General features: G+C 46.9%; 1 protein-coding gene across 1 annotated transcript in view; it reads left to right on the top strand.

Annotated features, from left to right (window-relative positions):
- The window catches only part of LOC142014837 (inner centromere protein-like), a 28,724-nt gene that overhangs the window by 2,992 nt on the left and 12,841 nt on the right, over positions 1-12,891 (top strand). Inside the window, exons 3-9 of the mRNA XM_074998023.1 lie at positions 1,306-2,081; positions 4,168-4,216; positions 5,746-5,779; positions 7,291-7,411; positions 8,226-8,319; positions 10,453-10,588; positions 10,674-10,808. Coding sequence (XP_074854124.1) covers positions 1,306-2,081; positions 4,168-4,216; positions 5,746-5,779; positions 7,291-7,411; positions 8,226-8,319; positions 10,453-10,588; positions 10,674-10,808 — 1,345 coding nt within the window. The remainder of the gene's footprint in view (positions 1-1,305; positions 2,082-4,167; positions 4,217-5,745; positions 5,780-7,290; positions 7,412-8,225; positions 8,320-10,452; positions 10,589-10,673; positions 10,809-12,891) is intronic.

Raw genomic sequence — 12,891 nt, 5'->3', positions numbered from 1 at the left:
CTCTCTGCCTCTCTCCACATACAAGATAGCGCAGTGGCCTTGTAAAGCCAGGGTTGTGAATTGAGTCCTTGAGGGGGGCCTTTCAAGGTTCTGGGGCAGGTTAGATTAAAGGAAAAGTGTGTTAAGGATGGTGATAGGTCCTGCTGTGAGTGCAGAGGACTGGACTTGATGACCTTTCAAGGTCCCTTCCAGCTCTGTGAGATATGGGTTTTCTTTGGGAGCGAGGGAGGACTTTGCAACATCTGGATGGCTGAGCTACCAGCACATCCTCCCCTAAAAAGGGAGATACTGGTAAAAGTACGGTTTGATGTTATTTATTAAGGAGCCTCTCGTATTCCTGTGCACTGCAGCTCTTGAAGTCTTGATTTTTGTAACCAAATTTGAAAAAAATGGTCCTCGCTATTTGGGTTGCAGACCCCTGTTCTGGGGTAGGTAATGCCCACCTCACTAGAGCCAACATGCAGATAACATTCTTACCTTCCTCTCCAGGGTGCCACTTGGGAAAAGAGCTCAATCCCTTCCTTGCCTGAATCCCTCCAACAAACTGTCTGTCCCAGTAATTACTCTTGGCAGAGTCATTCATTCTGATAGGCAGCATGTCCAATTTGCCATCTCCCCACCTAGATACTGCACTTTCTCTGCAATTGTAATCCATGCCAGCCAGCTCACTTGGTGCTTAGTGTGCCTCCTGCCCTGCCCATTTCTCTTGGGCACACAAGGTGTTCTCCTCAATTCCATCTGCCTTGGCATGTTTTTCACCTACTCTTTAACCCCCAGACACACTTTATGTAGCTGGTGTCTTCAGGTCGTGGGCAGGCATGAGGCCCTCATACCAATAATACAATGTTGTGGGTTTTTTATATCCTTTTATTATTTATCATTTATTAATTTATTTTCCTATGAAATAACTACTATGAATTTATAAACATGAGGGAGCACAATATTATATTTTTGCCTCAGGTGCAAAATTATCTAGTTACGGCACAGCACAGGATACCTTGTGCTCAGTATTGTTTTAGTACCCACAGCTAAAGCCATGGCAGAAGGAAGGAAGAGAGGTCTAAAGTAAAAATCAGGCTGAAACTGCATGGTAAAGCATGGGCAGAGAAAGAGAGAGAACATGCCTGGAACCAAAATGGGACTGTAAATGTCCAGATAGAAACTAGCTGCTTAGTTAAATCATTGGCTTCCTTCTCCAAAAAGAGTGGTGTCAAGTCTACAGCCAGTGTTGTTAGTCTTAGGTTCTGAAATGACTGTATGGCAAAAATCATGTCCCATTTGACTTAAAAATGTCTTTGTTTTAAGGTTATCGAGAAGGAGAAGCAGCTTCAAGCCAGTGCCCTCTAAGCAAGTTTCCCAAAGGCTCCAAAGCAAAGAGGGGCTAGAAAAAACTAGTGATGTGGAAAAAGAAGCGTCTAGTCCATATTGTACATCAAGATTCCACTCCAAGGTTGAAGCAGAGCTTCCAGCTCCGTCGGAGGCAGCGGCCGAGAAACCAGCAATCTTGTCAGCAGAAGGGCGGGTTCCCTTGGCAGAAATCAGTGTTAATGATCACAGTGGTGCTGACTTGTATTTGAAGGGAAATAGGCCTGAAATTCCAGAGCAGTCCTTGGAGATCATTTCCCTGAGTGTAGATGGCAAAGCTCCCAAGAAGCCTGAAGTTACCGAACTGCAGTCTGTATCTGCGGCCTCCATACTGGTGATACCTGACACTCCTGAGGCAAAGGAGACTGGAGAGGACCGGGGTGCTCCCAACTTCAGAAGAGCAGACACTTCCACACCAAAAGGTGCTGTAAGCAGGGAGTCCGGAGGTGAGAATGCCGTCTCTGCCCAAGGGACAGAAAAGGAGCTCTTTCAGGATTTAAAAGACAGTACAGGGACCTCGACAGGCTCCAAATCAAGCCAGCCCTCTGCATGCCGAAGCCAGAGACGTAGGTCCCATAAGCACCGCAGGACTTCACTAGTAGAGAAGTATTCTCTGGCCAGCAAACGAGAGAGCATGATCCGGAAATCTATCAGCAGGGCTATGTCCAAGAGGAAGGCAGCTATGGAGTCCTCTTCTGCCTCCAGCCACATGAGCTGTAAGTTTGCAAAGCCTGCAAGGCAATTCAGTACACCTTTGTTCAAAGCCTCTCTGTTCTACCCATCTGTGTGGTATTCGCACGTGGCTCCGAGCCCCTCTGAGTCAGTGCTGCAAGTGCAGGGGCAGTACAACTGACGTTTTTAAATCTCACCTTACCGTGTTCTAAAGGGCCAACGGTCCTCTTGTCTCTCTAGCTGAAACTCCAGACCATGCCTCTCCTGCACAGTCTCTGGGCTCTAAAAGTGTCTGCTGGCACTAACAGAGAGGTATCTGTGTTAGTCTGTATCTTAACAAAACAAAAAAGCAGTCATGTAGCACTTTAAAGATGAACAATAATTTATTAGGGTCTCCCCCATGAAAACTCATCACCTAATAAACTATTTTGTTAGTCTTTAATGTGCTACAGGACTGCATTTTGGTTTTGCTGACACTAAGTTCCTTAAACTCTTTTTTGCTTTTATAGAAGTGGCTTCCAGCTGCTTCAGTTAAGCACTGAAGTGTGTGGGTTTTATTCAGACTAAATGCCACGGCACGCTGTTGTCAGAATCCTAAAAACTTGTAACTTAAAAAAATACACCTTAACTTATGGATGAGACCCTGTAGAGCTATTGAAGCTCCATGAATAAGTTGATGAGCAAGAGAAACCAGTCCTGAAACTTCAGGCCAATTAAGTCCTAACCTAGTGAAATGACTCAATAACACTGAAGAATATTGAATCTGCCCTCAATGTTTAACTGCACAGTTACCAAAAATACAACACACACTTTCATCCTTAACAAGGATTTAAACTCTTTTCTAGTGAGGTTCTCCACATTTTCATCAGTGCGCTAGCTAGTGACCTCTCCATAATACAGACTTGAGGAGAGCTTTCAGTGTTTTCTGAGATGTTCCAGATGATGTGGAAGGAAGCTTGGGAGGTAGTGAAGCTGTTACTGGGTTGTTATGGTGCATCTCCTTAAGTTAATTGCATGAGATATCAAGCTCTAGCTTTAGAAAAGTAAAGAGAGGTAGCCGTGTTAGTCTGTATTCTGACAGAACAGATCAGCAGTCATGTAGCACTTTAAAGACTAACAGAATGATTTATTAGGTGATGGCGATTTTGTGGAATCTGAAGAAGTGGGTCTGTCCCATGAAAGTGCATCACCTAATAAATCATTCTGTTAGTCTTTAAAGTGCTATATGACTGTTAGTGTGTGTTGTTTTCTGTAGAAAATCAAGCGAGGGTGCTTTGCACTTCATTGAAAATCTCAGGGTGGAAACAGAGCTGTCCTTACCCTATGTGGTACTGTTAAAGTGGTTGCCTCTATGCCTTGTAGCAGCCGAGGTGGGGAGCGGGAGTGGAGAGATGACGGCTTTTTTTTAAGGGCGGTGTTTGCTAATCTTCAGCAGCACGCTAATGAAATATGTTCAAAACAAATTTTAAACTGACGCTGTAAATACAGAAACTGATGAGTCAGCAAATGTCTGTTAAATGGCTTCATTATCACTTGAATGGCTGTTTCATGTGTTCTGCTAATAGGCCTGGCAGGATTTTTCACTTTCAATCTAACTAGACCCACTCTAGAGGGAGCAGATCCACAGAATAGGGATAGGAAGAGGCAGGTGTGGGTGAACATTAAGACCCAGTGGTGCCCCATATTTTCAGGAATCTTATGCAGTATAAGGAGACGGGTCTGTGTGGGAATGCAAGGTGTCCCTTGGAGAAGGGGACCTTATTGCCCAGGAACAGCTCCTTATAGGATGCATCAGGTTAGGGTTATGGGTACATTTGATCACGGCATGCCAACCCTTCCATAATCTTCCAGGCGTTGATTTTTGCCACGTGTGTGAAGATGCAGGAAAATTGAACTCTCTGGGCTCGGCTATCGACCACGGTACTCCAGGCTGGCACATAGACTAAGAGCTGTTGGTGCACGCCCAAAGATCCCTGGTCCACACCAGGGAAGAACATCGATCCTGATACATCAGTTCTAGTTATGCAATTCTTGCCGTGCTATTTGCATATCGGGGATTGACTTTGATCCTTAATGTAGACCAGGCCTCAGACCACAAGGTAGTGTCTTGTTTTATCTTTCTTCCTCCAGGCCATAGCTCCCTGGAGGTATTTGTGGAGGAAGAGGCAAACAATGTCAGGTGAGCATCCTCTGTCAAATAGGCAGAAGGCATGGAAAGTCTTGCAAGAAAATGGATAGGAAGTTCGTATGCAGAGTCTGTCACTGTCAAGTGTCACCTGTAATTGGTAGTTTAATTCTTCGTGCTGCATAGGGGTGGCCCTTCCTCAGCCTGACCATCTTGCATTCCTTTCCGAGGGGAGGTATGGTATGATCCGTTCTTCCTCGAGAATGTCTATACTGAGCCACCTAAAAAGGGGAATCTGTTTGCAGAGTATGGAAGTCAAGTGCAAGATATCAGACACCTTAATTAAGGAACTGTTCCCTTAGTCTCAGTCTATGAATATGTTTGGTTTGCTGGGTCCCATGTATATTCTTAACTTCCTGAATCCTATGAAATAATTTCCTTTTCCACGAATATTCCCGGATTGGAGAGGTGTACACTTCATGGTCTTCAAGACTTGCAGCCTCATCTATCTGTGCTGCAGGGCTGTGGCATATCCTCTCTATTGTCTTGAGCAGCACTAAGCCTTTCCGTAAAGGGTACAAACCAGGGATGGGGAACCTAAGGCTGGTGCTTTGCCTTGATCCAGCCTGTGAGGCTCAGGTCTCCCCTCTCCCTGTTCCAGCTGGGAATTGTGACCAATGGGAGTGGTGCGGGGTGGTGGCTAGAAGTGCAGGGTGGTGTACAGGCACCTGTGTCCTCCCAGGAGCTGTGGCCAGCAAGGTGCCACAATCTCCTGATTGATCCTTGTGTCCAGATCCTGCGCCTGTACCCCATACCCTGTCCTCTTCCCCCCAGCTTCCTCCAACCAAGACTCTGCACCCCCAGCCGGCTCCCTGGAAGCCCACTCCTGCATACTGAACCCCTCATTTTTGGCTCCACCCCAGAGTTGGAGGGCTCACAATCTGCTAGCCTTGTGCCCCAAGGAGAGTTAATCTGAACTGTGGAGGGGGGGGTAAGTTTTGAACCCCAGTGCCTCCCTCCTTCCCATGATGGGAAGGGAGTGAGGAGTGGTGTGTAGGTGGTTTTTTTAAACCCTGCTTTGCAGGGGACATCTAGGAGGGATTTTATTTCTCCTTCTCATTTGGGGGTTGGGTCAGTTAGATGTTCGGAATTTTTTTTTTTCCTTCTCACTTGTGTGTTCCTCGATTTCCGCCCCCCCGTGGGCCAATGGGCCCCAACCCCCCAAAATTCCCCACTCCTGGTATAAACTCCCTAGTGTTATATCAGCATCTTACTGTGCCACCCTCATCTGGCCTGTTCAGACAAGGTTTTGTTTTGTACTGAAGTAAACTCTCACTCTCTGCCTGAAGATTATAGAGTTCAGTGCATGAGTCTTGACTCCAGCATGTGCAAGCAGTTCCTCCATTGATCACCCTTAGATAAAATTAATATACTGAAGCAGATTTAGAATTGTGTCTTTGTCACTTGTAACAAGGTATCTAGAAACCTCTGGCAGAGGCACAACAAGATTAAAACCCATAATTTCCTTGCTTCCTCTGTGGGGGCTGATAACTTGTCAAAACTTTCTCTCTCTCTCTCTCCAGGCCTGATCTGGAACCAAATGCTGAATGTGACAAGGTAAGACCCAGGTCAGGCTTTCCTAAGACAAACGCAGTAAGTTAATAGTATTGCTTCTGACCTGCCAGCCCCTGAGTCTAGATCTTTCTACAGAGATGGTACAATTACTATAGCTGAAACTGGAGAGTGTACCTGTGGGATTATTCTGTTTCTACTGTCTGAAGAGGGAACATTTCTGAGGAAGTAAAGATCTTTCCCCTGGGGTTTTGGTAGATTATGGCTCCCAAAACCTGGTTTCAAATGCCTGCTGTGCCACAGACTTCCTGTATTACCTTGAGTGAATCACTCAGGGTATGTCTTCACTACCCAGAAGATAACTCTGTCAGGGTCAATCTTCTGGGGTTTGATTTCACATGTCTGGTGGGGCCATGAGAAATTGAACTATCTGGGGTCAGCTGTCAACCCCTGTACTCCTCAATCTCCTGAGGGGTAAGGGAGGTTGATGGAAGAGTTTCTCCCATCAGCCTTCCTTAGTGAAGATGGCCAGGTAAGTCGCCTGCAGATAAGTCAGTTCCAGGTACACAGTTGCCATAGCTGGAATTGTGTCTCTACAGTCTACTTGACGGTCTAGTGTAGACCTGGCCTTAAGAAAAGATCTTTAACAATACTTGTATTTGAAAACCCAGCCCTTACCCTCTTTGTTTCCAATCTTCTATTTGTGGGCTATCCTGTTTAAACTCACCCTTCTGTGTCTATTTACAGCCTCAGCTCCTTAGACTGTTCTGTGCAGCACTTAACACAACTGGGCCTAGTCTTCACTGGCGTGTCTAAGCACTACTATGATACAAATGAGTGAAATTAAGGGCTTGTATTAGAATATTTTAGTGCTTCAGTTCCTTAGTCAGTGTTGTTTTAGATCTTGCTCCCATTGTTCTTCAAAAGATCCTAATGCATGTGGAGCATGTGCCTTTTCTGACCTTTGTGGTGCATTGAGCTTGTTTCCCCCCTCATTAGCTAGGAATTGACGCAGCCCCAAACTAGGGTTTAAAACTGATTTGTGAAGGTGCTTGACCAAGATTTTCAAAAGTGACTAGTGGTCTTGGATGTCTCAGTTTGGGGGGGGTCCATCTAGCCACTCGTGAAGGGATATTTTTCCCCCAGAAATTGCTGAGTACTAACTTGCTGAACATCAGCCTAAACTGCCTCAGGTTGAGCACCCAAATTTGCTAATCAGTCTAAATTCTTGACCTGAGAGTTGCAGTGTAGGAAGGACAAATCTCACTGGTTTCCTTTTTTGGATAGATAGTCTGTAACGCTCCCTTCCTGCACTGCCTGTGCTCCATGAGCAGGCATCCTATGCCTGCAGTAGTCAGGACTGCACATGGTAGTCTGCCATTGCAAAGAGAAAAGAGCCATTCCTAGCTTGTGAACAAGAAGGCTGTAACCCTGGAATCCCTCCACAATCACTGGATTTGCACCCCTCCTTTTCCCACCTTCCAAGACATAGAATGCTTATTGAAGCTTTGTTTTTGTGGTGGGGGTTTTGCTAAAGCTGCTTCCTTCTCCTACAGACTCTCAAACACTCTCAGAAAAACTTCCTTCTTCCAGATGAAGGCAGCCCTGTTGCAGAACAGTCAGCTCATGCTGAACAGCCAAATGGGGCAGAGCAGCAACCTGCAGAGAACAGTACAGGTAAATATTGTTGAGGCTCATCATTGGTGGAGAAGCAAGGAAGCAAGGGGTTGTGGAGGTCCCTTGGGGGTTTAGGAAAGGTCAGATAGTTAGTTAGTCATGCATCTTTGCCACCTAGTGACTATGCTGCAAGGGCTCTTTCCAGTTTCTAGAGGGACAGTAAGACTCTCATGTATATTTTGCACAATTATGAAATAAAATGGGCTGTCTGACTGGACAGCCTGAGCAGCTAGTGGATGGGGTTCTGTGAAAAAAAATGTATCTTAAAGCTTCAGTTTGTTTGGGTGTCCAGCGCTTAAGAACCGAAGTAGAGAGTGCTCCAAGTAATGACACTCTTGAGATGCAGGAAACAAACTGAGGAGGAGCAAGAAGAGATTGTGGCACTTCCCATCTCACTCTGCCTCTGAGGAGCTATGAGAGATGATCAGTTTTCATTGTAGAAAATGCATAAACCCGTAAGAGGCATTGGTTGGAGGATCCTGTTAGACTATCTTATGGGTGGGGCAGGAGCACCCAGTGTCATGTTATGGTCTGTCTCCTGCACAGCAGGTGCATGAGCATACAAGGGGCATGCTCTAAATCTATCCTTTTGTAATTGGCTTAATGCAGAGGTACAAAACTAGTGTTCAAACAGCTAGTGTGCTGCTCTTTTATTTCAGGGTAAGGCGTCCAACTAGCATAGCTCTTAGCAGTTGTGTTCTGCTTTATGGTTGTGAAGGTAGCTTGTCTTGAGAGCCATGAAGACAAGGACTTCTGTCATCAGAGCTCTGCCGTGGGAAGTCTTACATGTGAAACTAACTAGTTTTTTTCACAGAGCACCATTTGAAAAGGAGTGGCACTCCTCAGCGCCATGGGAGCAAGGAGCAGCCCCAGAATGCCAAACCACTCGAATCTCCCTCAGGTATCCGGTATGTTCCCTTCTTGGCCTCAGGCTGCGGGAGAGAAAAAGGAATAGATGAGTGATCTGGAATAATGGAGTAGTTATCTATCATGTACTTGGTTGAATGCTTTGGTTTGATTGGTCAGAGAGGGTTTCAAATCCCCCTAATCTCTCAAAATTTTGGGGTTTATAGATTTTTCATCAATTTAATAGAAAATAGGGTCTCTTGAAAGGCTTGTTGAATTAGGCATACATGGACCTAGAACGGGGCAGCAAAATACGGCCTGCAGGTCGGATCTGGCTTGCCAAAGCTTCCAGTCCAGCCAACCACAATCCTCTGAGCCGCCAAAGCTCCACAGCCCAGCAGGACCCTAGGCAGATTCCTTGCCTGTCACACACGTCTCAAAGCAGCTGGTTGCCAGGGCCAGCCTGTGTGCCTCTGCACAGCACATAGGGAGGGTCTGTGCACTGGCTGTAACCCCAGCATAATCCTCACGCCTTCCATAGGCTGGAAGCTGACCAGTGAGAGCTGGCTGGGTTGTAGTTGTGGCACAGGCAGTGCACAGACACTTCCCCCAACATCACGGTGCACTGCATACAGATGCACAGGCTGGCCCTGGCTGCTGATTACTTTGAGCAGAGTGTGGCAGGCAGGGACCCTACCCTAAGGTCTCACTGGGCTGCTGGCTGGGAGCCACTTAGGGTAAGTGTCTCCTGGACAGAGCCTGCACCTGACACTCCTCCACCTTCTGCACCCCAATTCCCTACCCCAGGTCACACCCAAGCCCTCTGCACCTTTGCCAGTATCACAAGTCCTTTTCAGACCCTGCACGCCCTTTTGCACCCTCCTGCAGGTCAGAATGCTCTCCTGCACCCCAGGCCCTACCCCAAGCTCCTTTCTGCACCCAACCTACATCCCAGACCCCACACCACCTCCACAGGAAATCATCATCAGTAACCAGACAGACATCATCAGTAACCGTGGGCTCAGTGCCCATTGGTGTCTGATGCCTCTCTCACTATTTCGTTCCATCTTCCCCTGTCCAGTGCAGAGTGGCTAAGTTTCTGTAGACTAGCTCCACACTAGTCTGCTATATCGTCAATCTATTTTCTGTGGGGTCTGCCTCTCCTACTCAAACCATCCATTATGCCAAATACCAGCATCTTGATTTTTTTTCATTCATCGTTCATTCTGCAAATGTGTCCAAACATACTCTACTTACTAAATTCTGAGTTCCTGTCCCCTCAAAAATTACTGCCCACCCTTGAACTAGAACCAGAGTACAACTCTGGGCAGGTCACTTAACCAGCGCATCTGCTTTCCATTTTATGGTAGGTGAGTTGTACCCCCTCCCTCCCAAGGGCATAGCAAGGAACTGTGTTTGTAAACCTCTGAGTGCTGCTTGGAGAAGAGGAGTGGGCAGAGGAGCTGAGGATGGTGCACAGCAACTTCATAGAGTAGCTTGAACAAAGTCTTATCTTTAGTGCCTTAAATACCTAACTTTCTTGGCTCTTTCCTTAGCTTCCCCAGCTACTGTTTCTCCTACACATACAAAGATATTGGTAGTAAAGATTCACCGAAGGCCAGTCAAGTGCAGTTGTTGCTGTTAGTTCTGTCCTTTTTAGCCCCTTGTTCTGGCTCTCTTTGATCCTGTGAAAAATGCAGCTTCATCCAGTCATTGGGGAACCTGGGAAGAGCGGCAGCACGTTCTACCCTACCAGTCAGCTCATGTACAAAGACTCTTCAAAGCAAATGAAACCTTTTGCTTGGTGTTTGTGAATAAACAGTGTACAACGCGCCTTCAGATACCTTGTGCGCTCGGGCCCACCTTGCGTTGCCGATGCTAGCTGCGATGCTGGCATCCATCGCTCACGGAAGCTGGGGCTGGAGAAGAACACTGTTTGCTTTGTGAGAGGCTATTTTTCCTATGGTTTTGGAGATCCAATAACCCTCCTGACCTCACACCACCTCCTGTGCCCTTTTCCTAGCGTTTTCATCACTGCATTCTGAGAGTAAGTGGTGTGCTCACGTAGGTGCAGTAGATCACTTGATGGCACTGTGGAGGCAGGAGGGATTGTACAAGACAAATTAAAGGCTGCAAGGAAGGCCAAGAATTATGTTTCTTGAGCTGCATCAATAACATCACCTTTACTCTTTCAGTAGACTGAGTTATAAGCAAGCTGTGGATGAATTGTGTAATGGGAAGCAGCTAGAAGACTGTAACCTCTCTCCTTCCTATAAGAACCCATATTCTCCTGCAAGCAAGACTCCAGCCACACCCAGTCCAGTCAGCAAGGTGAGTAAATGCTGTGGCTCCATATCACACTGCCTCTTCTGGATCCCCTTTTGCAGAAGGTTGATGCCCTCTGCTCTCCTTGTAGGTTGTGCGTCCATTCAAACACTTTCTACAGACAGTGCAGAAGAACCAGCTGCTCACGACTCCAGGGTCCCCAGGGCAGAGTAACGTAATGAAAAACCTCATCAAACGCAAGACTCCCACTCGACCAGATCCCAAGGTAGAGGTGATGCCTTTTGGTTGAGAGTGAAACGGAAGGAGCAGATGTGTGGGAGTGGTGGGCAGGGTTCTCTGCTCTGAAATTCTCACCCCAAATCTGCCTCACAAGACATAAAGGTTCCAAAGGGGGAAAGGTGCAAACATCACCCACTGTCAAATCCAGCTCCCAAACCTTTCTGCCAGTGATCTTGGTAGAGAGGCTAAAAACAGAATGGGCCACAAAATCTCATTTCCCCTTTGATGCCTGGAGATGCTCCTTCCAGAGTGAGACTCTCAGGTATTAATGGGAGAACAAAGCTCTGTGTCCTGAGCAACAGTACGCTATAGGTAATGTCAGGGTCAGGTGTGTCCAGGAGTGCACTGCCATGCTGATCGCCTTTGTCACTATGAAACTGACTGCCTGAGATTTTTTTAGCTTAACCCGTTGATCTTCCATGCCAAGTGCTGGGATCAGGTTGCTTCCCCACAACTGTTGCCTTTGTGGCTGTGTAGGAGGGTTACTCTATTGGACTTCTGTGCCTAAAGAGTCTGAGCACAAGATTTTTAAAAATTCTGTCAATGTAATTGTTAAAATAACTGTGCATAATCCAGTCCATTTCAATTAATGTGGCAATTGTGTTTCAAAATTACTTGTCAGCAAATACGTTTAACAACGCAGAGGCGCACACAAATTTCCCTCGTAGTTAAAGAAACCCCTATGCCGAACCAGTTCCTGCTTTTCTGTCCCTTCCCTCAGATGGCAGAGCTGGGAGCCAAACACAGACCATCTATCCCCACCATCCCTCTGAGCCCAGCTGCACATATGCCTCACCCCAATCCACACTTGCAGAACCAAGAGCCCAGGGATCTGGAGGGAAAATCAGCCTGATGCTGGCTGTCAGGCTTGCACAAAGTTTCCTATGCACCAGCACCTACTTTCTTCAGGGCATGCTAGGGAGTGCAGCCACTGAGATGCCCAGTTCCCTCCCCATGGACTTGTCTTCAGTTTGCAAGCTGCTCCAGTGGACCCTACTAATGGCCAAATCTCTGCAGCTGATTTTAGGGAGAAGGAGGAAATTCTGCATGCCTGGCCTCAATTTCTGCAAAATTTTGCAGACTTCCCTCAGGAGTGTAATTTGCTCCTGGGGTAGTGGTGGCATCATTGCTGCCTTGGGCTGAGGGGAAGATCAGTCAGGGAAACAAAGGTTTGAGTATATTTCTGCATATCTGATCATGTGCATTTTTAAAACTCTAATGGTATAGGATTACCATAAAATCATAATGAATCTGGTCTGACTCCTTACAGCTTTCCTGTAAATGTAGAGAAATCTCAGCTATTCTGCTAATTGGGGTGCAAAAGGGGACAGCTGCCCCAGGACCCAGCAGTCTAAAAGGATCTAGCACTCTCGCCTGTCACTACAGCTGGAGCACTGAGCCCTTTTAGTCACCACTGGAGCCCCAGGCAGTACTGAAGGGCTGGCATCCAGCCCGTTCTGCCTAAGGGCCCACCTTTTCTGGGGCACTGGAGTCAAAGCCTCCTCTTGCCCTGCACCTGGCCCCAGGGCTCGGCAGGTCTGTTGGCAACTCTGTTGCTCAGTCACATTCATCCCAAACATCATATTCTGGGATTGCCAAACTCCAGGATCGCCAGTGGACACTTGTTTGAATCTGAAATCAGGTCTCTGCTGCCTAGCAGGCTGCTGGACATTGTAAGACAAGCAGCACAGAATCTGGAGTTTGTGGAGTTGAGAAGCAATGTGACCTCATCATAAGTTACTGCTGGGCAAAGTGAGTGGAGTCTGGGGGTTCTGAGTCTAGGGTTCCTTGACTAGTTCCAGAAACAATAATCCTTGTTTCTTCTCTCCTATTTACACAGGGGGATTTTGTTGTAAGTAATGGCTCCCTAACCACTGGGGCTTTGGGCTCGGTGAACTCCTTTATTACCTCTTTAATGGGCACTGTCAGACCTTTAGCCTCATCACTAACCTGCACACAGCCTACTGTTTTTTCAGAGTCTTATCTGAGAGTGATGTGGTGATGTACTGGGCAGCATGTGCAATGTGTGCACACCAGGAAGTGAGTGAAATTGTTTAGAGTGGCCCGAC

Source organism: Carettochelys insculpta, chromosome 6 (assembly GCF_033958435.1).
Source record: "Carettochelys insculpta isolate YL-2023 chromosome 6, ASM3395843v1, whole genome shotgun sequence".
Classification (NCBI taxonomy): domain Eukaryota; kingdom Metazoa; phylum Chordata; order Testudines; family Carettochelyidae; genus Carettochelys; species Carettochelys insculpta.
This window is presented reverse-complemented; position numbering and strand designations above follow the sequence as displayed.